The sequence below is a fragment of the Xiphophorus couchianus genome, chromosome 6 (genome assembly GCF_001444195.1).
Source record: "Xiphophorus couchianus chromosome 6, X_couchianus-1.0, whole genome shotgun sequence".
Taxonomy (NCBI): Eukaryota; Metazoa; Chordata; class Actinopteri; order Cyprinodontiformes; family Poeciliidae; genus Xiphophorus; species Xiphophorus couchianus.
The window spans coordinates 27610315-27636798 of NC_040233.1; the positions used below are offsets into that span (position 1 = coordinate 27610315).

Below are 26484 nucleotides of genomic sequence, written 5' to 3' on the forward strand. Positions count from 1 at the left end.
GACCTGGAGCCTCTTCCTGCTGGTCCTGATGCCGCCGCCGCCGCTGCCGCTGCTGGGTCCATGAAGCAGCTCTTCCCTCCCTCTGGTTGCCTCGGGAAACTCGCCTCCTCCATCATATTAATGGGATAATAATGTGATTGATTGGTCATTTCCGCGGAGAAATGCTGTTTGCTGCTTCCTGAGAGCGCAGGGTCTTCAGAGAACGTTCCTCCTGCTGGTGAGGAGGAGCCGGACAGGCAGGAGATTCATTCAGGTTTTATTTCCCAGCTTCTGCTCCGAGGAGGAGGAGGAGGAGGAACATGGAGCGCCTCCGCGGCTCTCCGGAGCGCATCAGGCGGTTCCAGCAGCGGGAGCTTCCGGCTGCTGATGTGCAGCTCTGCGAGCGGACCGAGCTGTAGCGGAACCGAACCGAGCCGGCTTTCAGCGCGTCGCAGTGGAGGAGGGGGGGGAGGAGAAGGAGGAGGAGGCATCTATGCAATTTTATTTTGACTTTGCATTTTATTATGAGCGCAGAGGAGGGAGATGCTGGACCGGCGGCGGGAGATCCGGCCGCCAAGCAACGCCTCACCTGGGAGGAGAGCGACCCGCTCGGCTCCCAAGGACATCCGCAGCCCGACGGCGAGGAGGAGCCGCAGCCGGGAGAGGATGAGGATGAGGAAGAGGAGGCAGAGGGCCGCGCGCGTGCGGCTGACGCTGAGAAAATCATCGGGGAGGAAAACGGGGGCAACACTTCCAGCGAGGAGGGGGCGGTGGGGGGCAGATGTGGCAAAACGCAGGCGATGCCTTCAACCTGCAGCAGCGAGACGTGCATCCCGACCCCGAGCTGCAGGATCTGCTTCCAGGGAGCGGAACAGGTAGGCTGCTGGTTCTACTGGGTCTGCTGGTTCTACTGGGTCTAATGGGTCTGCTGGGTCTGGTCGCACATCTGTCACCTGCTCGACCCGATCAGATCTCAAACTGCGGTTCTGTTGGTGGTGAAGTGAGGCTGAAGGTGAGCGTGCTGCCTTGTGATTGGCTGACGGCAGCAGCTCGTGCTGTTGAGGTGAAGCTGCTGATTGGATACTTTCAGTTCTGCTGAGATCAGAGGAACCAGAAACACGAACCCAAACACTCACTGCTGGAAGTCGATGCCTATAACCTGTCTGAAGTGACCTCTGACCTCTCTAATTTACCACAGCAGCTCGTTGAAGACGTTATTTTATAAATTAGAATATGATAATTGAATTTATTGTTAACTGAGAAAGCCAAGGTAGTAACTAAAGACAGCGCAAAGACAAAGTGTGTGTAACTATATAAAGACATATGTCTATATGTACTAAATAAGCCATTTGTACTTAAATACTCCAATAGGTGTTTATGTATATTTCCATGTTTATTCCTACACCTATAGGTTTATACCTACATCTACAGATATATCTATATACAAAGTAGGATGTTTGTATACATATAAACGTATATATAAAGAGAGAGAGATGCATAATTCTCTAATGTATAGATCTATATATCTAGAGATCCATATATCTATAGAGATTCATGGATCACATATCATATGTTCTTCATCTGTTGTTCTAGACATGTACATCAGTATAACTATAGAATCACTGTGAGAGTTCTGGATGGTTGTTTTTATATCGGGAAGAAATCTTTAAAAATTATTAAAATGAATAAAATTTTTAAAAACTGAAAATGTGTAGGAGGCGTTTACAGTAAGATTAAAGATTTAATTAGTCCATCGTTTACAGAGCCTCGCAAAAGTCGTTCTAACTTTCTGAACTTTTCACTTTGTGTGACGTAACATTAGGGACGAGTTTTTAATCACATGGTTTATCATCCATCAGGATAAGATTGTCATTATTATCAAGATTTTGATTCTTCAGAATGATAAACTCGGGTGCAGATTATCGTAAAATAAGTAAGAAAGTCATAAAATGTGTTGTAAAACCCTGAGCTGCAGGGTATCCGTCACATCAGGACAGCGACCCAACCATAATCAGGTTAAAATCTCATCCCAAAGTGACGCACCAATTTGTCTGCCCGTCTTCCTGAAAGCGGATGGACAGACGTGGACATGCAGGGACAAATGGACCATCAGTCCAGGATGAAACCTGAGACGCTGCAGGCCTGTGACAGCAGATGAGGGACGATTCATCGCTGCCACAGCTGAAGGGAAGCAGGAGAGCAGGCAGCAAACGCCTAAGTGGACATCCTGTCTTCCCAACGTGGGCTCCAGCCTGTTAGCAGATCAAATCTAATAACTCCGCCTCCGGGTCCAGACTCATGGCTGCTGTGAAGGCCTGGAGGCTGGGAAAAGCTTAGTTACCTGCTTTTTAAAAACTCTGATAAAATCCACAGCTTGACTTTTTCTGCTGCCTAAAGTTGCATCATTAGATCAGTTTGATGAATTAAACTGTAGCTTTTCCTTTAGCAGCCACATGTGACAAACTTTTGATCTATTCATTAAAATGCAACATTGCTGTCAATAAAAGCCAATATTTCATCTTTTATTATAAAATGAGCTTTTTGAGATTTTTTTTATTGATTCCAGATCTGACATTTAGAGGTTCTGAAGTTCAGTAAGATCACTTATAAAACTATCCATCTACACCTTGTAAAACTTTTCATACCTCCATAACGTTTCCTCATTTTGTTTAGTTACAACCACAGACTTCAATCTGTTTTACTGGAATGTTATATGATGGATAAACACAAAGGAGTAAATCGGTTTAAACATTTTTACATGTAAACGTCTCCACAGTGAAGCATGGTGGTGGTTGTGTCATGCTGTGGGTTTTATCAGCAGGAACAGAGGAACATATCAGAGTTGATGGGCAAGACGAGAAAATATGGTGAAGATAATATGGAATTTCTTAAGCTCTGAGCATATTGGTTAGCATGGCCTAGTCAAAGTCCTGAGGTAAAGTTTATGGTAATAGTTGAAAACAGATATTTACAGGTGCTAGCAAACCAAACTGGGCCCTCCAACTGCCAAATTACGGGAAAGAATTTTTATTTTCGACTAAGATTTCTGAATAAAAACGTAGGCTTGATGTTTAGGTTATGAAAAATGTTGTTATTTAATTTAGTAATCATCCTCGCAGTAGCAGGAAAAACTCTTCCATCTCTCTCCACTAAACAGAAACGCTTCTGACTTACATTCTGATGAAAAAGGAAGAGGCACAGATCAAGTCTGATGTCATCAGTGATGGCCAGGAATGGATGTGACGTCATCGATGACATCACAGGCTATTACCTCAGAAGCCTTTGAATAAAGGAGCTGTTAGCTTAGCGCAGCATTGCTACCATGGCACGTAGGCGACGTCGTAGACGACGCTCCTCCTACAGACGCAGGAGGAGGCGCTACTACAGGCGAAGGAGGCGCCGCAGCGGCTACTATCGCCGTAGACGCAGGAGATACCGCCGGCGTCGTTATTACTAGTCGCTAACGTTGACCATGTAGCAAGCAGTTAAAAAACTACTAAAAAAATATAATAAAACAATTTAGAAAAAAAAACAACCAAAAAACAAAAAAGATTTTTTTTTTATTTCTGAATTGTTTTATGATTTTTTAAAAAGTGCTTCCTAAAATATTGCACATTAAAACATTTGAGGCACAGCAAGATATGAGTGACATCGCAGACGTTCATGATTGATGTAATCTATCCAAAGATTTCAAATGCAATCTGCCTTTTGCTTAAACCCGTTGCTAGGATGCCGGGTGAAACCCTCCACAGACGGCGCTCCACGCTGTCTTAGAAAAACGCATCAAGTTCCCAATCCACGGAAGAGACATTCAACCAAAATGATCTAAACAGTGACGCAACTGCATACTTTCTGAGGTATGCGAACATGTCATCTGCCCCCCCTGCCCCCCAACGGCATAAACCTTTACAACTCATTTTTAATTAAAGTATCAATAATAATAAATGTACATATATGTGAATACATTGCTGCCTACAGGGCAATTAAAAAACAATGAAACAAAAAACAAGGCAATATTTCATCATTTAACATATAAATGAGCCAAAGAGACACAGGCTAACGGTTCTGTTAGCTTGTGTCCAGAACAGCTGCAGGTCTGAGGCTTTTTGTTAGCATGTTTTCTATCATTCTTATAGCTTGACAGGAAGCCTGACCCAAACTGGCAATCTACATTAATAAAATGGTGAAATAATATTGACCACAAAACACTATTTATAAAAGATATCAACGTTTTTCCTACACAATCCTAACAAACTTTTTAATGTCGAAAAAAATAAACGGTTTCTAGTCTACACAATATTTATTAATTTATTTATTAATCTATTTGTATTTTAAATAGTCATTTATATTATTTTTAGGTCTCAGGAAATGACTGAGGGATGAAGAGACTGATGTCTGGTTCTTTAGGTTCTTTAGGTTCTGCGGTTCCTCTCCTGACCCATTCTGTCTGATATCAAACAACCTACTGAATATCGCCGACATATTTGTTTTAAGCCCTTATTAAATGTCACTATGGTTGGTTAGCCTGTATTTTCCCACTGCGTCTGTATTTTTGCCAGAGGTTTTACTTTAGGACGGTGTTTTATCGGGCGGACATTTTAAAAAGACGAGGGTTGACAGCAGCTCACTGCGGCTGCGTAGTGTCTGTCTCTAGGTAACCATGACAACAGCCAGTTCGCGGGGTCCTATTTAGGTCCCGAAACGACCATTTAACTGACCCTAATATTTCCTCTGTTTTGTTTTGGTCATTATTATTACACTTATTGTTGAGGTGTGTGTGATATGTGCGTCTATCAGACATTTGTAGCCATACGGAATAAATCGCGTCCCGTGTTGGACAACAACAACCGCCTGTCATTGTAGCCTAGCTTAAGCTAACCTGAATATTTACAGCTCTCTTGTTGATACACTGACTTTACTCACCTTCTGTCTTTCAACCACTTTGAAAAGCTTTTCTTCGTCTCTCCAACATCTTTATCCTTCCCCCTCTTCCGTTTTCTGTTTTGTGCCCCGGAGTTTTTTTCTGCCGCCCATCTTTAGCTCCCTGTTGTTTAGGCTTTACTACAATTCAAATTTAAAAGAAAAAACCGCGGCTGGTAGGAGGGGCGGGGCGAATAATCTCTGCTGTTACGTTCATAAAATGCTCGCTAGAAAAAAAAAACCCGCATCGTTTTTGCGCCCCTCTAGTGCGGCTACCATTCTGATGAAAAAGGAAGAGGCACAGATCAAGTCTGATGTCATCAGTGATGGCCAGGAATGGATGTGACGTCATCGATGACATCACAGGCTATTACCTCAGAAGCCTTTGAATAAAGGAGCTGTTAGCTTAGCGCAGCATTGCTACCATGGCACGTAGGCGACGTCGTAGACGACGCTCCTCCTACAGACGCAGGAGGAGGCGCTACTACAGGCGAAGGAGGCGCCGCAGCGGCTACTATCGCCGTAGACGCAGGAGATACCGCCGGCGTCGTTATTACTAGTCGCTGACGTTGACCATGTAGCAAGCAATTAAAAAACCACAAAAAAAAATATAATAAAAACAATGTTTAAGAAATAATAATAAAGATTAAAACTCTGGAGGCACAAATGATGTCACAGATGTTAGCCACGTCAAAGCCATTCCTGAGTGATGTCATCTAAACATGTAGCATTTTAATCAGAAATAAGGAAAAATGTAACATATGTACATGTACATAACTGTTTTATTTTTGTTCTTTGAGGTTTTTAAGTCATTTTATTTTCACTCTGGATTTTAGTATGTACTTTTTTTTTTTTTTTGATCAGTTGCTTTTATAAAAACCCATTTAGACTTACTCTAAATGTTGGAGTAAGTCCAACATTTAGTGATTTGTGTATTTATAAATGCAGTATGTACATGTGTTCCTCTCCTCCATTTGGTTAAATAATTCAAATTTGTTGGTGTATTTCTTGAGTGAAAGAAAAAGAGCTGCATGCCTGGAGACAGATCTTTCACGGTTCCCGTTTTATAACTGAGTTTTGCTAACTCTGTTATTGCTTTTATCTATTGACCACAGTCGGCTTTGGTCAGAAATCCAACCGGACATCAGCAGATTTTAAACTGCTAACTGCATGTCAAACGTAAGGCCCGGGGGCCAAATCCGGTCCGCCGCAACTTTCTGTGTGACTGAGGGCCACATAAATATAACTTTAAAGATAAAGGTTGTGTGTTTAAATATATTTTATCAATTGAATCAAACCTTAAATGTTATTTATTTTCAAGAAGCAGTCATTGAATGCAGAAACAGCTATTTATTAATATTTAGTTTAGTTTAGAACTGAAGGATTTCCTTGTTTAACACAGCAACAACAACAAAAAAAACGTTTTAAGTGAAGCTAATCTACTATTCTGATGAAAAAGGAAGAGGCACCGATCAAGTCTGATGTCATCAGTGACGGTCAGGAATGGATGTGATGTCATCGATGACATCACAGGCTGTTACTTCACAGGCCTTTGAATAAAAGAGCTGTTAGCTTAGCGCAGCATTGCTACCATGGCACGTAGGCGACGTCGTAGACGACGCTCCTCCTACAGACGCAGGAGGAGGCGCTACTACAGGCGAAGGAGGCGCCGCAGCAGCTACTATCGCCGTAGACGCAGGAGATACCGCCGGCGTCGTTATTACTAGTCGCTAGCGTTAACCATGTAGCAAGCAGTTTAAAAACTACTAAAAAAATTTAATAAAAGCAATGTTTAAGAAATAAAAATAATAATTAACATACTGGAGGCACAGATGATGTCAGGTCAGATGTTATGATCTGATGTTTTCCAATTGCTGGTGGCTAGTCTGAAGGAGCAGAGTGGAGGCTGCAGCTCTGAGGAGGAGCTCTGTCCTCCCAGGTTCAGGGTTAGGGTTGCACACCTGAGGAGGAGGAGGTGTTTTTGCACAGCTGAATGGTTGCCATGGAGACTGAAGGATTTCTCCAACATGCATGATAGAATCAAAAACATACTTCAGTTAGGGGTTTGATGAGGGAATAACATCATAACATGACGTTAAAATGTTAGTCCTGCTAACCCGAGAGACTGTGTCAAACTGAAGGCCCGGGGGCCAAATCCGGCCCGCTATAGATTAACTAGGCCTTGTCTTGGTAGGTGTTTACAGTTCAGTCTCTGGATGATAGATAGTTTTTGCGGCGCTAGTGGCTTGTATTTTTTGCGACAGCAGGCAGACAGGAAAGAGGGCGAGGAGAGGGGGGAAGACACGCGGCAAAGGCCGCCGAACCTGCGACGTCCGCGTCGAGGAGTAAGGCCTCCAAACGTGGGGCGTGCTAACCCCCTGCGCCACCACAGCACAGCCCGGGGAAATCTGTTTAAATCATAAATCCACAGCTTCTCCCTGACCTGCCTGCTGTGCTCCTTCATGATGCTGTTTGCTCCCAATAATCTGTGAGGCGTCACACAGCAGCTGGACTTCTACTGAGATTAGATTAAATTAGATTACATAACAGCTGGACTCCAGTCAGTCTTAGCAATCATCAGGCAACATCTGAAGGCAACTGGTTGCACGCAGAAAACGGGGCTGAATACGTTTGCATGTTGCACTTTTAATTTTTTTTACTTTAATCAAGTATAATTTTCTTCCTACTTCATGATTGTGTAAAGCAGTGCATAAATGTTCCAAAAGAGGGTGCTGTTGTTTTCTGTAATTGCTGGCACTACCACAATTCCGACATGTTTGTCCTGCCGGGGACACCGTAGCGCAGGGGATTTCTGCGCGCGAACTGCCGTATTCTTTACAGTGTGTTTACTGCCTGTAAGGTAAGCAGCAGCTCTGCTAGCTCGGTGTAACATATACAGTATATTAATATACCGATCCATCTCTGTTTGTTCAGTTTGCCTGTTAAGTATAAATTACATTTTGTTTTGGTGATGTTTGATTATTTTGTAAAAAGAAAAAAACGATTGAATGCTGTCAGTGTGTTTACTGCCTGTAAGGTGAACAAAATAAACGCGCCAAAGTCTCCCCACAACGACGAGCCGCCTGTCTGATTCCTCTCCTGCACGGAACACATCCCACCCTCACACAAACACAACGCAGAGTCCATTGGGTGTCTTCCAGCAGCTGCAGGGTTAAAGAGGGAAAGCCTGGGTTACAATTGTATATCATGTTGTGTTGACCTTTCACATAAAAGTCCAATAAACATGTTTATGTTTGTGGTTATAATGTGAACAAATATGGAAAAATTCAGGGGTCATGAATACTTTGGTAAGCCGCTGTGTGTTACATATATATAAATATGCAACGTACGTGTGTACGCTGCAACAGATTATATATTTATCTGTTCTGAAGGCCATGTTGTAGTTCCTAGCTTCGCCATCAGGTGGCGCGGCCGTTAGTGGGTGGTATTTGTTTTTCATATATAAAAAGAGAAGAAGCCGTGCAGGTCAGCAGACGGTGTTTGAGGGTTTTGTGATTTTGTGCGACTGTGCGTCCATATGAGTGGTAGGTTACAGTGTATTTATGTTTGAGTGGCGTTATATGTGTATTTTAGTACTTTGAACATTTTCTGTTGTTAGTTTTTTCTTAGAATAAGCGAAGGCTAGGCTAAGCTAATTTCTATTCTAAAATGGTAAACCATGTTATGTTTAGCTGTATGTATAGTAATGAAACAGACAAATAATATGATTATAATATGTTTATAAATGAGTATCTGTGTTCATGTATTTATTCATTGTTTTGTAGAACCACACACATCCGGCCTGTAACCCAGTTAACCTGCTGATTAAAATCAAACCATCACCTGGCGCCATTATTGGCTCATCTGGGCCAATAATGGCGGCGCGCATTCTGCGGTCACCATTTTAACAACGTTACAACATTATCTATAGACATTTTTGAATTGTTTTATGATTTTTTTAGTAGTTTTTCAACTGCTTGCTACATGGTCAACGTTAGCGACTAGTAATAACGACGCCGGCGGTATCTCCTGCGTCTACGGCGATAGTAGCCGCTGCGGCGCCTCCTTCGCCTGTAGTAGCGCCTCCTCCTGCGTCTGTAGGAGGAGCGTCGTCTACGACGTCGCCTACGTGCCATGGTAGCAATGCTGCGCTAAGCTAACAGCTCCTTTATTCAAAGGCTTCTGAGGTAATAGCCTGTGATGTCATCGATGACGTCACATCCATTCCTGGCCATCACTGATGACATCATCTGAGCCTCTTCCTTTTTCATCAGAATGTAATTTAGCTTCGTTTTAAGCTGCTTGTGATTTTATGCTAATTCATGTGGATGGTATTTTTTTAAGTTTAGGTGTTTAAGCAAATCCTTCCTCCTCTTTGTTGTGTAAAATAATGAAATTGTGTCTAAATGTCATTTTGCCCTTTAGTTCTCTCATATTATAATAGTTAAAATAGATCCACTGTAATAAATCAGGAGTTTTCAGAGCCTCATTCAGATTTATTAAACGTAAATGTTACAAACATAAACCTCAGTGGATGTAACTTTATCGTATTAAATTACATTTATTCTGTTCCCAACAATTTATAAAGCTGAAAACAGGACAAATAGTTAAACTTAGAGAGAATAAAGCATGCTATGCTTTATTAGTGACGTGTTTATGCATATAGAGATACACTCTGTACGTATACGAAGACATATACATGTAAACACCTTGAGGCTCATTGGAAATACAATGAGCCTCACATGAATGCATCTGCTGCTGCAGCAGGAAGTGCATATTTTAAGAATAAGAAGTTATTTTCTAAAATTCCAGTAACAGGTTGCGAACTCCATGACTCCATTGGGTGTCCACTGTAAAGAAGGACAATGATGCAAAATTCACATTTTGCACATTTTTGTATTGTCATTTAAGTCTCAACTGCTTCTCCAAATAGCCCAAATATTTTGTTTTTTTTTAAAACACCAAACCATTTTTTTGGCAATAAGTAAAACTTTTTTTGGTATCTGGAAAATGAGCAATTTCATCACAAATCAGCAGGTGTTTACGTGTATGTCTTCATAGACGTACAAACTGTTTATTATGTCATAAACATATGAAATGATTCTTATTATAATTTTAATATAAATAGAAATGAAAAAGAAATGAATATTTCTTTTTAATTTTTATTAGTTTGGGACAAAATGCCGCAGCGTCCTGAACTCCCGCCTGCCCTTAAACACGTCGGTCTCACCTCACATTTCACTTTAAATGAAGCTAAATTACATTCTGATGAAAAAGGAAGAGGCTCAGATGATGTCATCAGTGATGGCCAGGAATGGATGTGATGTCATCGATGACATCACAGGCTGTTACATCAGAAGCCTTTGAATAAAAGAGCTGTTAGCTTAGCGTAGCATTGCTACCATGGCACGTAGGCGACGTCGCAGACGACGCTCCTACAGGCGCAGGAGGAGGCGCTACTACAGGCGTAGGAGGCGCAGCAGCGGCTCCTATCGCCGTAGACGCAGGAGGTACCGCCGTCGTTAGTCGCTCATGTTAAATATGTTGCCAGCAGTTTTAAAACCACTAAAAAAAAATCTAAATATTGAGATTATTTGGGTAAGGAAAAAAAATTATTATTTAAAACAAAAATATGAGGCACAGATAATAAAAGGTCAGATGTCATGAGTGACATCACAGCTATTTATGATGTCAGCAGCATGTTTTCAGTCCAAAGACAATAATTTTGTTTAAAGCCACGTTACTGAAGTAATTAAACTTTTTAATGGTGCAGAATCAACTTTCTCTGCGCTGATTGAATAAAATGGTTCCTGCGATGGAAACAGGTATAATAATAATCTCCATAAATGTTACATGTAGCATCAAAAACTTAAAAAGTTGCTAAAACTTTGTTGATTTATTGTTATTTTTTGGAGCTGAGCATTAATGACATTATTATGACAGAAAATTATATTCATTATATTATATCATGACTCTTGTTAGCATGTCTGAAATCGTCTCCAACAGGATAATATTTATCACTATGCTGTATAATCTAAGAATAAAAAATAATCCACACGGTTTGACATGATGAACTAATGATTATTTCAGTAACTGATTATTCCAAGGATTATTGGACAAAGAATTGTCAAAGTCTTCAGATTTTTCATTTAACCACTTCAGCCTTTTTTATTACTACATTACAAATACAATAAAAGATGAAAATAAAGTATTTCAGTTATTTAATTTAATCATTTTTATTTATTTAATTTAATTAGTTTTTTTAAATAAGAGAATAAACATTTTATTGGCTAAAATGCATTTCTTTAGTGAAGTATTGATCATTTATATTAAGGTTTCCTTTAAACTCAACGTTTAAACAGAAAATGTGAAAAGTGGAGCCAGCTGATTATTTTTTACAGTATTTAAATCAGGTGAAGATAAAACTGAAACTAGAAGAGCTCTGGGTAGACAAAGTTTATATCTAGATCTATCTATATAGATCTAGATATATATATAGTGCAGTTTTTACTTAATTACTGCTGTTTATTCGTTCAGCAAAAGGCTGTTTTGAGTTTGCCTTACTGAAGTTAAGGGTTAATCCATCACTAAAGTAGTTGAGGATTATTTCAATAACTGCTTCATCACGGTTAATTCATTTAGTTCTGATAACTTTATCTGCTTTCAGACAGGGATCATAAATAAACTCTGTTCTCTGGGATCTTTAGTTTCTTACAAAAACACGACTTTTCATCAAACCGTCCTCCATGGCAGTCCGACCCGCCTGAACCAAAACCCTCTGAGGTCGTTTTAAACCCACAAGGTTAATAAGACCAGATAAAAATCGAGCTCTCTGACCGCTGACCTTAATGTCCTGTTAATATGCCGGACACGGCCGGCCTGCGGGTCGGGCCTGCGCTGAAAAAACCTCCAGGAAGGAGGAAAGAGAAATAAATAGATAGGCTGTGATGATTAATGCCAGGCTGCGTCCTGCTGTAGCTTTGAGAAATGATCATTGATTTTACGCCTCTGGTGGACAAGTTATGGGTTTGCTTTGATGGATCACCTGCTGGGGGAGAACAGAGGCTGGAAAACAAAGCATTTCTTAACGATGGGGAAAACCGGATCATGGAAACGAATGGAGGATTAATCCTGGGCAATCGATGGAAAGCAGACAGTTTCTCTCTGATTCTGAAGCTTATTGAAGGGGCAGGAGAAGCAAAATAATACACAAAAAACTGTAACTTTGATAGATGCAGATATTTGATCCAGCTTTCCATGACAGCAGTGAGGATTAAACATGGAAGGAATCAGTTTGTTTCCTGAAAAAATAACTTCCTGACACGAGCTGCTGCAGTCTGGAAGTCTGGAAAAAGAGGTTATTGTTCATTTATTTCAGATTTCACCAAGCCGCTCGCTTGATTTCCTGCCTTCCAGACACCTGCAGTAACTGGAAACAATAGTTGCTCTGAATCATTTCTACATTCAGTGTCGTTCCACAGTTTCTGTTCTGAGAGCGATGATGTAGCGTGTCTTTGTTAGCGCTTAGAGAAACTAACCAGGCATTACTGTCAAACTCTGCTAAACCAAAGACTGAGGAACTCTGCAGTCTGCAGCTTTTCATTTCACGTTTTGTCTTCTGGCAGCTGAATTCACCTCCCTGGAATCACCTGTTCAGTTCATCAACGAGCATCAGGAGGAAAATCTAAACGTTTGACTCTAGAGCCATGAGATTTCTAATTGTGCTGCAATAACAACAGATTTGTTTGGAGCTTCGTCACTTTAGAGGAGAAAGCATAAAAAGTTTGGATGAAATCAGGAGCAGACGTTGTGGAGCCACCAGATTATCCCCCAGATTAACTCTCTGTTGCAGCAGTGAGATGCATTTTCCATTTGTTGCTGCTGTTTGCTGAAACTTCACCCTAATATTGTAATTCTGGGGGATAACATTGAAAACTAACAAATTATTCTTTTTTTTTACTCTGTCACCTTGTAACATTTGAAGTTGTGACTTTTGCCCCGTATGTTTTCTTTCTCCAGATAATCTCTCAGATTTTCTGTCAGGTTTATGTCTGGCTTCTGGATTTATTAAACTTTAATTTTAATCATAAAGTCATTATTTTGTCGGTCTGTGCTCAGACTCACTATGATGATAAAAAAAAAAACTCCACTGCTTCTTCATATTTCTAGAAAACACCTGAATGTTTTGGACCAGAACCGTTTGGTATTTAAAGTTATTCATAATTTCATCCAGTTGACAATAACTCCTGGATGATGTCGCCATGTTTCTGTGTTTTTGTGTGTGATAATAAACACACCTTAAGATGGATTTTGCTTCCCTGTTAACCAGCCTGTGTGTGTGTGTGTGTGTGTGTGTGTGTGTCGGGCCGCAGGGCGACCTGTTGAACCCGTGCCGCTGTGACGGCTCGGTCCGCTACACCCATCAGCAGTGTCTGCTGAAGTGGATCAGCGAGCGCGGCTGCTGGACCTGTGAGCTCTGCTGCTACCGCTTCCAGGTCATCGCCATCAACCTGAAGAGACCGTGGCAGGTAAACAGGAAGTGCTAGAAACACGCAGAGCTGCAGCTTTCTGCTGAGTACTGGAGCTCAGTCTGACGTTATGTAAATTAAATTTGTGTCAGCATCACCGTTTTAAACATCCTAATATTCACATAAATTGTCTTTTCAGGTCCTAAAGTGAAACTCTTAGTCTGAGCTGATTTTGAACTGAGCAGCGATTAAATTATAAAAGATAAATTCATGACTCAGCAGGTTTTGCAGAGTCTAAATAGAACGACTCAATTCTCACATATAAGTGAATTATGTTTATTAATTAATCTCTGAAGCCAGCTGGACGTTAAACAGGAGTTTTAAGCACTTTTACTTTTCAGGCTGTTTGTGAAACATTCTTAAATCAATGCCTCGTTTTCCTTCTACCTCACTGCTTTTTGTTGCTACGTCACATAAAATCCCAATAAAATACATTAAAAACTTAAGGTTTTATTCCCAGTGTAGATGAATTGATGTCACGTTTGCGTAGAGATGTGAAGTTTTCTGTGTCCTGCGCCCTCAGTGGCAGCCCATCACCATCACGCTGGTGGAGAAGGTCCAGATCATCGCCGTGTTCCTGGGCTCGCTCTTCCTGGTGGCCAGCATCTCCTGGCTGCTCTGGTCGGCTCTCAGTCCGCAGGCCGTCTGGCAGCGCAGAGACGTCCTCTTCCAGATCTGCTACGGCATGTACGGCTTCATGGACCTGGTCTGCGTAGGTCCGTCCGCACGCTGAGGAACGAGTGGAACGTCAACACGTTCATTTTCATTAAATCATCGATTAGGTTTTAATGCATTAATTAGCATGACTCTCTTCCTGGAACAGTGAGTTGTTTCTCCGCCATCAACACATTGAGCAGCATTGATTGGCAGCGCTAAGCCCCTCCTCCTCCATCTGTCCACAGACTCTCATAACAAACTGTCACAACATGGTGACAGTCTTTTTCAAATATGTAAAAAACATTTTTTTAAATTAAAGTTACAACTTTCATCTTATTATTCTGACTTTTACGTTCTGGTAGTTTGGCTCAAAGCAGGTTTGTGTTACATGAATGGTGTGAATTTTTGTCTTTTTGAAAAGTGATAGAAAATATTATCTTCTGTTCCACATCATATTTATATCACTGGAAAACAGGAAGAGATGGATTAATAATTAAACGTTTAGTTTGTACCTGGTCATTAAAAAAGGGTTAATTTTCCACGACAGAGTTTTAGAAAGTAATAGTAATAATAGTAAATGATAATGATCATTTAAAAATAATACTTAAAATATTAAAATAAAGTCAAAATATTAAGTTCTATTAATATTTCGAGAATAAAGCTGAAATGCTTGTAATTTATGTTGTGATTTTATTTTCATTTTTTAAGTAAGGCCCTAAATCAGTCGTAATAAAGCCGTTATAGAAAACATTGATTTATTGTGATTTCCTGTCGTTGCAACAGGCCTGATTGTCCACGAGGGGGCAGCAGTGTACAACGTGTTCATGCGCTGGCGGGCGGTGAACCTCCACTGGGACGTCCAGAGTTACGACAAGGCCAAGGACATGGAGGAGACGAGCACCGGCCCCTCCTCGCTGGGCCCCAGGACGCTCTGGTTGCCCCTGGCAACGTTCGGGCCCAGCGGGCCGCTGCACCCCACCCAGCTCGGGCCGCGGCCGTGGACCTGCCTCTGTCTGGCCCCGTTCTGCCCCGGGCTGGTGCCCGGAAACAGCCTGAGCCAGGACGCCGACTCGGGGGAGGTGGTCATCCGCGTGACGTCGGTCTGACCTCGGTTGATCCGCGTGACGTCAGCCTGACCTCGGCTGGTGAAACTTTAGTCTGAACGTTCCTGCATTTATTGGTTGCTGCTTTTCCGGTGTTTGCAATGAGTTGGGCTTGTAGTTTGTCCCCAAACCAGCCTCAGCCAGATAAAGATGGATGTGTTCGGTTGGCACTGTGACGTATTCCTCTCATCCATCATGAACAGTTTACATCGTAGCATATAAGACCAAACTGTTGTGTTGCATCCGGGTTCTCTGGTACTTTAACGCCGCATCAGGAAGATCATTTCAGTCCAACTGAAGCACAAATCAGTCACTGTTTTAGATTCCTTTGAGGTCATCAGGACAAGCAGCTCCTAAAGGATTTAAATGAAAAAAACCACAAAAAGGTTGAAAAGTTTAGTGAAGTTTAGTCAGGAATTCGTTGGCTGTATTCAGACTTTAAGCACTGTGAGGCAGAACGACGTCAGAAACTCATTTTTCTTCTTCTCCGAGGAAACAACTCTTTTGGTTCTTGCGTTTCACCTGTCAGGTTGTAATAAAAATGTTTCTTCTGGCTCAGATTTGTAAAGGCACAATTTGGAGTTTGGTCTTTGACTAGGCCACTGCAACACTTCATCCTGCTAACTGCGTCCTGACATGGACGTGTCGAGCTTTCTGTGAATATTTTGCCTCTGGGATGATTAGCAGCTTCCTTAAATGATTTGTTAACATAATAAACTTTCCCTCTGTATTCTGATGGACCTGAAACATTTAGGAAACGACCTCATAATTTTTAACCCGCCTGTGTGATCCAGAGCGTAACGATGATAAAACTCCTGCTTTTACAGACGGTTTAAGCTGCTGACGGTCAGTTAATCTGTGTGCTGGAGGTTAGAGTTATATCATTTTACAGAATGATGAATACATTAGTTTTATGTTCTGACAGAGAAAATCTAAAGACTGAATCTCTTCATCATAACTTCTCTTCCATCTGCCACATTCCTGAGCAAAAACAAAATCTGAATCCATCTTAGTCACGATTGAGACGTTTTCTGCATGGAAGCAAAGATGACGAAGAAATCTTAAATGGTTTTTCAATTTAGTTGTTTTTTGTAAATCCCAGAAGAAATATGCGGGAAGCAAACTAAATTTCATTCCCGCTAAACCCTCGGTGCAATACTGCAGGTGGCCACTAGAGACAGGCTGGAAAACATCTGCAGACTGAACTGGATCAGGCTTAGAAACAAACCGGATCTTTAGAAAAATGCCAAACTGATTATAGTTCATCCAAAAGAAGACGGCTGAGATTCAGAAGCCAGTTTGGCTTCAATGAGCACAAACTGACGTCAGAATGGTGTTGATTTTCATTTATGATGCAGGAAGTCATTTATGTTCCTGTTTTCCTTCATCGGCTGGGATATGTTGCTATAGCAACGTTCGACATAAAAGTGTTGGGATAAATGAGACGTTTGGGCTCGCTGGGTTTTTGGTTCTGGGGGATTTTGGATCATTTTGGTTCTTTTGGTGCCTTAAGAGGCTGAATATTAACGTCTCATTGTGCAGCACAGATATGACTTGAATGTGACTGTATTTGTTTCCTTTGTATGTAACCTGGTTGACATGTATAAAGAATGTTTGTACACAGACAGAGAAATGTGACTTACTTTCTTTAAGGCTCCAAACCATCAGTGAGATGGAAAACATGAAGAACCAGGTCCGACCCAAACGATCCAACTCTCTGGATGCTGCAGACGCCGCTGATTATTGTTGATGTTAAAAAGTTTGCATTTTACTTTAAAAAAAAAAAAACAAAACACTCCACTTTTCCTTGCAGAATAGTTTTAACCCAGCTGTTCGTTCAGCCTGCTTCCTGTTGTCAGACTGTTTCCAGGATGTGATCAGTGGAGCTGAGATCAGGGGCATAAAACAAACTTCAGCTAAACGAAGTTAACTCATATTTTCACACATTTCCAGGTGGGTTTGTTTAGTTTGTCTCATTTTAAAACGATGTATATTTTTTTATTTAATCTGGATATCTTTGTCAAATATAAAAAGCTTTTTTGAAAGAAAAAAAAACGGAAGAAATTGGTAAGGAGACAAATTTTTCACTTTACGTTTTCATCCAGTCCAATGAAGAACAATATGGAGACAGAACTACTCACATCTCTGGACTAGAATATTCTGTAAACGTCCTAAATCAAGAACAACTTTTCAAAAACATGCAAAGTTCTGCACGTTTGTTCTTCCATTTGGGATCCAGCTGCTAAAAACAAACCAAGCTCTTAAAAAAGAACCAAAAATGAGCCGTAAATCAGCAGGCCCTGCCCGCTACCTAGCAACCACGGCGGAGCTACGCCGTAACCTAGCAACCAAAGCTAAGCTCCAGCGTTTGGCTGCTGGTTTTACTCTGTGCTGAACGGCGGCTGCTGGGAAAGACGAGTTTTGTTGTTGACTTGCGTCCAGAAGCCGCTGCGTTTTTGTTCAAAGATGTTCGGTTGTATAATCGCGCGTCAGTTGGCAGCCATTTTAAAACGCGAGTGCAAAGGGGGGCGTGGCCAACGGCAGCTTATTTGGATTTAAAGTGACAGTCGCCCTAAAACTCATTCTGAAAACTCTTTGTAAAATTATAAAACTAACTTAAACACATTTGAATTTTTTTAAGGTTTTTTTCCAGATTGTAATAAAACGTCTGACTAAATATTTTTATTTATTTATTGTAAATCAACACATAATTCTAATTCATATTCTAACACATAATGATAATTCAGATTTAAAAAGATACAAAAAAAGATGCAAGAAAAACTGCTGGCATAATAAATCAGAAGGCAAAAACCTGAAATGTACAGTCCACATGATTATATCACATATAATATATATATATATATATTACATTACACATTCTACCAAAAACCAATCTGCATGTAAAACAGGAAGTGTACAGAATTTACAACAAGGCACTGAACTGTGGCAGGAACCTGCAGGTCTTGGTCTTTGGATGGATCTGCCGCCCGCGGAGCTCCAGGGAAACGTGGGAATGTTGCGCTGCCGGACCGGGTCCGGTGGAGCGGCTCAGTCAAGCTGAAGCAGAAACTGCACAACAGTCACCATAACTGTTACTTTACCCATGTTTACCACAATGTTCCCAAGTTTTTACCACTAATTTAGGAACCTTTCCTTTCAGAAATCTCAAAAGCCCTAAAAATGTTAGATTTTTGGATTTTCTGTGGTCCACAACAACAGATTGCCTAAAACTCAGTCAGGAAGCTTTAATATTTGGGAACTGATTGCTTTGCATGAGAGAGAAGTTGCTGTTTCTGAGCTCGTGCAGCAGGACCGGTTCAGAAACATCGGAGCGCCGTTTTTATTCCTCAGCAGAACCTCGGACCCGATCGGAGTTCATCCGGATGGAAACAGGCACTTGTGATTTCTTCATTGTCTGCTAATAAAAGAATCAGAATCGGATTCAGGGTCGTTGTTTTGTTTGGGACTGGAAAGGAAAATACATTCAAACAGTCTCTTCTCTAAAGAAACAATTCATGACAGTCACAGTTCCACAGCCAGAAGCGTCTGAAACGGTAACGTCTCCTGGCGTGTCTTCTTGTCTTTCTCATGTTGAAGAGTAGCTAAAAGTCAGCAGAGACTCGATGAGTTCTGGTTTTCTTTGGTAGCTTTTGTTCCATTCTTTTTTCTTTTGGGTAAAATTTAGTTTCTTTCAGAAAGTTTCCTCCTGTCACTGGAATTGAACCGAACCACAATCCGCTTCTCTGAAAGCATCATTTCAGGTGGTCCAGATGGAAAATGTTACGTTTTTCTGATGAATTTTATTCCAGACTGATTGTTGATGAGAAGCACTTCCAGGTGGAAATACTCCGTTTGTGTAGAGACGCGATGCTTTGGTCTGAGCTCAGGTTTCCATGGAGACTCGCAGCTCGACTTGGACCCGGTGGAGAAACCTCAGAGGTTTTCTTTTTGCATAGCCTTCATGTTAGCCTTCATGTTAGCCTTCATCCTTCATGCTGCAGGCTGAGTGAAGCTGGACCCACCTTCTTTAAATTAAATGAAACTGGTGTCAAACGTTTCTGCAGCAATAATTAAACGACGGGTTGATGTCTGGTGACCTTTGGAAACTCTTTTCTATTAAAAATCTTAAAAATTATAACGGTACAAACAAACATTTTGATGCAAAATTCAGCACAAACGAAGCACAATTAATTTATATCAATTTGTTTTGATTTTGTTAAAGGGCAGGTTGACCTCTAGTGACCTCTGAAAAGCTAAAAAATCATCTTAAAAGTTAAATCAATATAAAAGATTTTGCTGCACAATTAATTTCTATCAGTTTTGTTCATGCGTGGGGTCAGAGGTCGCTCGGCAGATTTCTGTTGACCTCTGGAAAAGTCTTTTTTTTTTTTAAATCTTAGAAATTAAAATGGCAAGAACAAAAACATTCCTGCACAAATGCAGCACAATTAACTTAATTGACAGCATGTTATATTTTATTTTTATTTTATCTTGTCTACAGTTGCTACTCAGTGGTTGTTATTGTGTGTCTTGTCTCTATGCTGCTGTAACTGCGAAATAATTTCCCTGCTGGGATGAATAAAGTAATTCTATTCTATTCTATTGCATCCATTTTGTTTGATTTAATGTTGGGATAAAAATGGAAACTTTATTTATGGAAACTAGTTTTTTCTTAAAAATTATAACGACACAAAAAAACATTTGACACCTATTTCATATAATCTGAGGAAGGAGCGGGTTTCATCTTGACTCGGGTTCGGTTCTGGGTTCCGTTCTGGGTTCAGTTCTGGGTTCGGTTCTGGGTTCGGTTCTGGGTTCGGTTCTGGCCCTGCTCCGGCCTGCGGGCCCCTGAGGCTCCGTCCGGCTTCACCAGGCGCTGCCTTTGCTCTCATGGCTGCTGACCGACTGACTGTTGCTGTGGCGCTTCTTCACGATCATGCTGATGTACGCCTTCATGAGCTTGGCGATGTCCATGACCTGCAGGGGGCGACAGAGAGCAGCCATGAGCCACAGAAAGCTTTTCACAGGAGGCAGCAGGTGGAGTTCATCGGCACCGACCATCTGGGTCTCGAACACCAGCTCCCGGCCCTCCACGGCGATCTTGTAGGCGTTGGGCAGCGGCGCGCCGAAGGACAGGATGAGCTCGTAGGGGAAGACCTCCAGGGGCCACGGCTCGCCGCGTTTGTACACGGAGATGGACTCCCGGCTCACGCCGAGCCACAGCTCCGCCGGGAAGGCTCCGTCACGGCTCTGGAACCACAGAGGTCAGATGGGGTCACACGGTGTGCTCCATCAGCAGATAATGATTTCATCTTTATGATAATCACATTATGAATGAAGGCTTAGAATAAAACAAACAGAAAAATGAACTAAAACTCTGTTACACACAAAGCCTGAAGTCGGATTAATTAGTTAATTTATCGTTACCAATATTAATACATTTTCCTATTATTAGTAGTATTGTTATTTTTGTTAAAATTAATTATGTGACAAAAAACGTTTCTGCTTTTTTAACTCTGGACTCATTTATAGATTTATTTACAGATTAACATATTTCCATAAATATGCTTTTTATTATTTTATTTATTTTATAGGCAAGCCTTATTTAAATTTCTTAGAATTTGCTTATTATATAAATTATATATAATATAAATTGCTTATAGTTATATTTTAATTGTCCAATATTCAACACTTTAGATGCAGTTTATGTTCAACAACTCAGCAATTTCCTCTCTGGGATCAATAAAGTTTATTCTATTCTATTCTATGTTTTTTGTCTCTGCCATATCAATAAAAATATGAATATGAATATTTAACAAACTGAACTGCTTATTATTTTTTGCACATTTTGTTTTCTTTGTTTCTTTGATCTTAATCATTTGATTTATTTATATTACAATAAATAAAACCCAGAGCTGCTCAGACTAGAGCAGTGGTGTCCAAACTGCGGCCCGGGGGCCATTTGTGGCCCCTGGAGTGATTTGTCTGTGCGGCACATGGAGCCGCTGCAGATGAGATGGACTCGTTTTAAAATGATTTTAATGTGAGATTTCCATTTAAATCTGAAATGCTCAACACAAACAATTTTTCTTTCATCAGCAGATCAGAGCATGAAGTCAAAACATCCTGAAACTTTTTACCCGAAACAAACGACAAAAGTTTTAAAAGATTTAAAAGTTTTTTAAAAGTTTTAAAACAAAAGCAAAATCAGCTCAGAGACCAACGAGACGAGACGACTGGCCTAAGAATGAAATAAAGGTAAACATCAAGGCAAGAGTCAAACTAATGTTGGTTTGAGTAAAACATTTCTAAAAGGAGAAAATTCCCAATAATATTATTTTTAATAATATTATTAATATTACAAAGATCATTTCAGCCTGTTGATTTTGGGTGGGAAGCGTTTGGACCAGCGCAGCTTTAGCTCGGCGCTCACCTCCACGTTGAAGAGCGTGGATCCGTAGCCCTGCCACTCCTTGACCAGCGCCATGTACTTGACCATGGCCTGCTGCTGGCTCACGCCCTGCAGCTTCCTCCACTTGTCCAGGACGCTGGTCCGGACGGCGGCCGCCTCCTCCCTCAGCCAGGCCTCCAGGCTGTTCTCCTCCTCCAGCCTCTGCCGGCTCAGGGAGCCGCTCCGGAAGCTCCGCCGCAGCGTTCCCTCCAGGAAGCTGGAGCGTTTCCGCTCCGCCGTCCCCGAGCGCTCCGCCACAGAGCCGGCGCCGGAAAACGTCTTGGCCGAGTTCTGGACCCGGGTCCGCAGTCGAGCCATGGGGAACACCTGGGACATCTCGGGCACGGTGCTCTGGGGGTTCTGGTCGCCCAGGAGGTACTGGAGCCTGAGGGCGGCCAGGAACTGGAGCGTCTCCTCCGGGGCCGGATAGTGGCCCTGGATCACTGCCTCATGGGCCTGAAACCAGACGATCCGTCAATTAAAACGATGCTGTAAGAAATCAGCGCTACATTCAATCAGAAGCAAAAACCAGAGATTCATCTGAGAGTAAAATGACTGACTGGCGGTTTATGTGGAACATGGCAGATGTGTTTCATGAAACGGACTTTTGCTTTTCACCTGTTCGAACATGAAGGCGAACTCCACGCTGTCCTTGGGAACGCCGTCCGTGTCCAGGAAGCAGTACAGTTTGAAGTACAGCTTCCAGCCCGTGTTGCTTTCCTCTGAGCTGGCTGAAAGTCTGCGGAGCAACGATTCAGAACATTAACTGGACCCGCAGAAGAGAAAAATCATTTAGGTCAGACTGAAACTCACACAGAGGGTCTTACTTTTCAAACTTGGCGAGAACGTCGGCCACCACGGTCCGGCTCTCGATGGCTTTCTCTGAGGCGTCGTTGTGTTCGAACAGAGCAAACATGTTCCTGCTGTCCTCCATGGCCAGGCCGCGGATCAGCTTCTCCACCACCTGGCAGACGGACGCAGTGGGATGAACGTAGAAATAAGAACATCTTTCTGATTAACTTCTGGAACTTATGGCTTTTAGCCAAAGACAAAAGAAAAATCCAACAACAGCTCAAATCTGACGAGACTCTAATTTAGTTTCCATCTGGTGAAGAAGGAAGTTGCTCTCAGTGTCTTCAGAGGTTTGTGTGTCTTTTCCTTCTGTGTTCTTGGTGCAGCGCCCCCACAGGCCAGGAGGGGAACAGGTTGGTTTGACTCAGAGCAGATAAAGTGAACCGCAGATGGAACAAATTCTGGTCCCTAATTGATCCGAGTTTCCTGGACCATCAGGAGGAAAAACATCCTAAGTTGAATCCTAACAGCCTTTCCTGACCAATTACTTGGAACTAATCTATGACCAAACTGAGATTTGATCGTTTCTGTCAGAAAGCATCAGTGGACTTGTGATGGTAAATCGGTTTTAGATGTTACTGATGATGGTGGGTGAGGAACCCACCTCCCCTGCAGTGGTGTGTGAGTTGATGGTGATCTTGCAGGAGCCTCCGCCGTGGCAGTGCACTGTGGTGCTCATGTCCTGCCGGGCCACGACGGAGCGGATTTCCTCCTGCGACGGCACGTTCTCCCTGGACCGAGTCTTCTTCAAGGAGTCGAAGGCGAAGGCGGCGTAGCGGTCCATCTCTGAGGCGGGGAAGAGCTCTCTGGTTCTGCAGAGAGATCACATCCAGGTCACAGGTCAGACGTAAACTACACGGGTAAAACAAACCCATCTAGATCTATGATCTAACAATGCAGAATTTAAAGGAGACCTGTCAAGCATTTTGAATGTTATTCCATCTCAACTTGACTAGAAAAACTCAAACAGGGCTTCCAGCCGAAAGGCTTAAAAGAAACATCCAGTTATTTTTCTGGTGTCCGGAAAATGAGCCGTTTCAGGACGAATATAACGTCACAAATCAGCAGGCTCAGCCTGTCGCCTAGCAACCCCGGCTAGGCTCAGCCTGTCGCCTAGCAACCCCGGCTAGGCTCAGCCTGTCACCTAGCAACCCCGGCTAGGCTCAGCCTGTCGCCTAGCAACCCCGGCTAGGTTCAGCCTGTCGCCTAGCAACCCCGGCTAGGCTCAGCCTGTCGCCTAGCAACCCCGGCTAGGCTCAGCCTGTCGCCTAGCAACCCCGGCTAGGCTCAGCCTGTCGCCTAAATGGCTAAATTGGGGCCATAAAGTTTGTTCAAAAGAAAAAGAAAAATTGAAGCTGAAAAAATTTTAAAACTAATTTTCGTATTAAAGTATTTTTTCTTAATGTTCAAACCATCTGAGGCCCCGCCCCCACACAAGGGGGCGGGGCCTCAGATGACAAGGTGTGGAATTATGACATCACAGTTCACGTTCTCTTTTCTATAGGATACGTATTTTGGTGTTGAGCATTTTTAAAAATTAATTTTCTTCTATCTTAAAAATGAGATTTTTAGTTTTCCAAATGAAGGAAAGACGTTAAGAGCTGGTCAAATCAAAACCAGCAGTCTGTTTCATTTGTGCTACTGGTAATATTAGCCTGTAGTTACAGATTTCTTAAAGTTTTTTCATTTCCACCATAAATGTACTTTTTGGGTTAATAAATATGGTAGGAGTTTGTGAAATAACAAAGCGGCGCTGTGCTCACCTCTTCAGGTGGAACTTCAGGTATCTGAGGACGCTCCGTGAGGGCATGAAGGTGCAGCACATGCAGGCCAGGATCTTCCAGCTGCAGAGGTTCCCCGGGCCGCCGGGCTGCGGCGGCCGGGCCGTCTGCTTGATCAGCTGGCAGTAGAGCTCGTCGCGCAGCGGCTTGAGCTCCTGGCCCGTCTGCAGGATGCCCTGAATGATGGCGACCGGGTCGGCCACGCCGTCCAGGTGCTGCAGGGAGCCGAACACCCGGAGGGCTTCGTCCTGCAGGGTGGTGTAGCTCTGGCTCCGTGACGCTGGGTGACGGAGGAACAGGAGGATTAAATTCACTCTCCGGTGAAGCAGGAAGATTAAGTTATTTTTTCTTCATAGAATCTAATTTAAAACAACATTTTCCTCTGACTGGCAGGTTTGTGGCTCACCGCTCAGCTGGATGTCTCCGTACGGCAGCGGCAGCAGCGGGGAATGCAGCGGGTGGTGGCTGTAGCGGAGGATGGGGTTCCTCTTGTAGATCTGCTCCACCACCTCCGAGTTCAGACAGTTCTCCTGCAGACAGAACCACATATCTGGGTCAGAACCTTTACTTTGCCTCGCTAACTGAAAGGTTAGCTATGCTAACCCTAACGCACTAATCATAATTAGTTCAGCTAATGCTAAAGCACTACACCAACATGCTGTTTAGTGGAAGCTAATGCTAAGGCGCTAACTTCAAACGTGCTGATATATATTAGGTGCTAGGACAGCATATCGCTTCTGAATATTTTATTCATATCTCGGTTTCTACTGTTTGTTTCAAAGACAAAGTGATGAGAGGAAACGGAAACTCTGCAGTCAAAATAAGAGCGTTAATGTAAAAGACTCACGACTTCAAAGTATTTTTAACAGCTGATGACCAAAACTTTAACACAAATGTCAAACTTTTACAAAAAGTGGAACATTTACAAAAAGAGCCAAATAAATTTCTTAGAATTTATCCAGAAAAGTAATTTTAAGGGAAGCTGAATGCCGCCAGCTGTTTTAAAATGTTTCTTTAACCACACGTGACTTTCTCTCTGGGATTAATAAAGTATTTTCATTCATTCATTCATTAAATCCAGTTTCAGTCACACAGAGCAAGATGTGTGTTTTCAAAGTGCGGGACTCAGAAATCTAGAGGGAAGAAAAAAGTTTCTGTCATGAAACAGAAGGATTACAAACAAACCTAAGAGCTGATGGCCGACTAAAACAGAAGGTATGAGGCAGCATTTATGAGATGAATGTAATAATTATTGAATAGTGAATAAAAGTGAGAAATAAAACATTCTGAAAGTCGATGTTTCTTTACGTATTTTGTCCCTGGAGTGGCGGTGAGGCTGTTAAAGCCTCGTTAACCCAGACATGGAGGAGTTTTTCTCCTACCCTGATGTCCTGGATGAGCTGCTGGGTCGGCGTGTCGATGGGAGCTTTGGTGTCGATGACGTTCTGGATGGAGCTGGCCCAACGCGTGGCTTCGTTCAGCAGCTTACAGTAGAGCCGGTACGAGTGTTTGCGCCCGTAGACGATCACGTTCCAGTATCCTGCCGCGGAGCAGCCAGAACACGAGAGTCGTGTTAAAACAAGGGGAACCGGGACATGAACCCCGTCAGAGACGCTCTAACCCACCGGTCTCCTTGTAGAGCTTCTCATCGGGCTGCACCACGGAGCAGAGGCTGTTCAGAACCAGCGTTCCCAGTTTCAAGGCGTTCCGCTCGGAGCTCTTATAGTAGTCCAGGGAATTGTGGGTGAGCAGGAACCAGCGCTTCTTCAGCTTCAGCGAAGCCTTGGTGCTGTTTTTCATCTCTTTGTGCAACCAGCCTGGAGGAAAAACGCCATTTCATGTCCTTTAGTGTTTACCTGCATAAAACTCCTGCTTCGTTTCTCACACATCTTAGTTTCAATGGCAAAACATTTTTTCAGTGTGAAATATTTATTTTCTGTTTAAATTTTTTTTTTCAGTTGTTTTCCAGTTTCAAAATAATTTTTCAGGTTTAAATATTTTTTTTCAGTTTAAATTTTTTCTTTTGAACAAACTTTGTTCTGGATGTAGCTCCATACAGCAGCAGCTTTTTAAACCCTCCAGCTTTGACGCAGTTGGTTTTGCTCACAGACATTGAGCTCAAATATCATTTTACTGACTAAAGTAGGTTGGATTTTTTCCATTTCTAATTATTTTTATGGTCTATGTGAACTTTCTGCTTTTGAAAGGATGTA

At 42.2% G+C, this 26484-nt stretch overlaps 2 protein-coding genes and 1 long non-coding RNA gene across 3 annotated transcripts in view; 1 reads left to right on the forward strand and 2 right to left on the reverse strand.

Moving 5' to 3' along the window:
* The first annotated feature begins 259 nt into the window (after nucleotides 1–259).
* Nucleotides 260–15747, forward strand: marchf11 (membrane-associated ring finger (C3HC4) 11). Its single transcript, XM_028020286.1, has 4 exons — nucleotides 260–854; nucleotides 13272–13427; nucleotides 13951–14143; nucleotides 14868–15747. Exons 1-4 carry the CDS (start codon nucleotides 504–506, stop codon nucleotides 15188–15190), a joined length of 1023 nt encoding a protein of 340 aa, XP_027876087.1. The 5' UTR covers nucleotides 260–503; the 3' UTR covers nucleotides 15191–15747.
* Nucleotides 13858–17605, reverse strand: LOC114146355 (uncharacterized). Its single transcript, XR_003595879.1, has 3 exons — nucleotides 17329–17605; nucleotides 16831–16923; nucleotides 13858–14156 (listed from the first exon to the last, which is right to left on the reverse strand). It is a non-coding gene; the product is annotated as an uncharacterized LOC114146355 (long non-coding RNA).
* Nucleotides 17606–19789: 2184 nt separating this feature from the next.
* The window catches only part of myo10 (myosin X), a 102691-nt gene continuing 95996 nt past the window's right edge, over nucleotides 19790–26484 (reverse strand). Inside the window, exons 32-41 of the mRNA XM_028020150.1 lie at nucleotides 25897–26088; nucleotides 25654–25811; nucleotides 24678–24801; nucleotides 24254–24551; nucleotides 23095–23302; nucleotides 22466–22602; nucleotides 22257–22377; nucleotides 21621–22094; nucleotides 20246–20437; nucleotides 19790–20164 (exon numbers count right to left, since the gene is read on the reverse strand). Coding sequence (XP_027875951.1) covers nucleotides 20054–20164; nucleotides 20246–20437; nucleotides 21621–22094; nucleotides 22257–22377; nucleotides 22466–22602; nucleotides 23095–23302; nucleotides 24254–24551; nucleotides 24678–24801; nucleotides 25654–25811; nucleotides 25897–26088 — 2015 coding nt within the window. The 3' untranslated portion in view covers nucleotides 19790–20053. The remainder of the gene's footprint in view (nucleotides 20165–20245; nucleotides 20438–21620; nucleotides 22095–22256; nucleotides 22378–22465; nucleotides 22603–23094; nucleotides 23303–24253; nucleotides 24552–24677; nucleotides 24802–25653; nucleotides 25812–25896; nucleotides 26089–26484) is intronic.

Excerpts from the sequence above, each read along its gene's own strand:
- marchf11 (XM_028020286.1), top strand. The coding sequence starts at position 504 with ATGAGCGCAGAGGAGGGAGATGCTGGACCGGCGGCGGGAGATCCGGCC. Across the intron at positions 855-13,271 it reads GCTTCCAGGGAGCGGAACAG|GGCGACCTGTTGAACCCGTG; the intron begins GTAGGCTGCTGG and ends GTCGGGCCGCAG. Across the intron at positions 13,428-13,950 it reads ACCTGAAGAGACCGTGGCAG|TGGCAGCCCATCACCATCAC; the intron begins GTAAACAGGAAG and ends CTGCGCCCTCAG.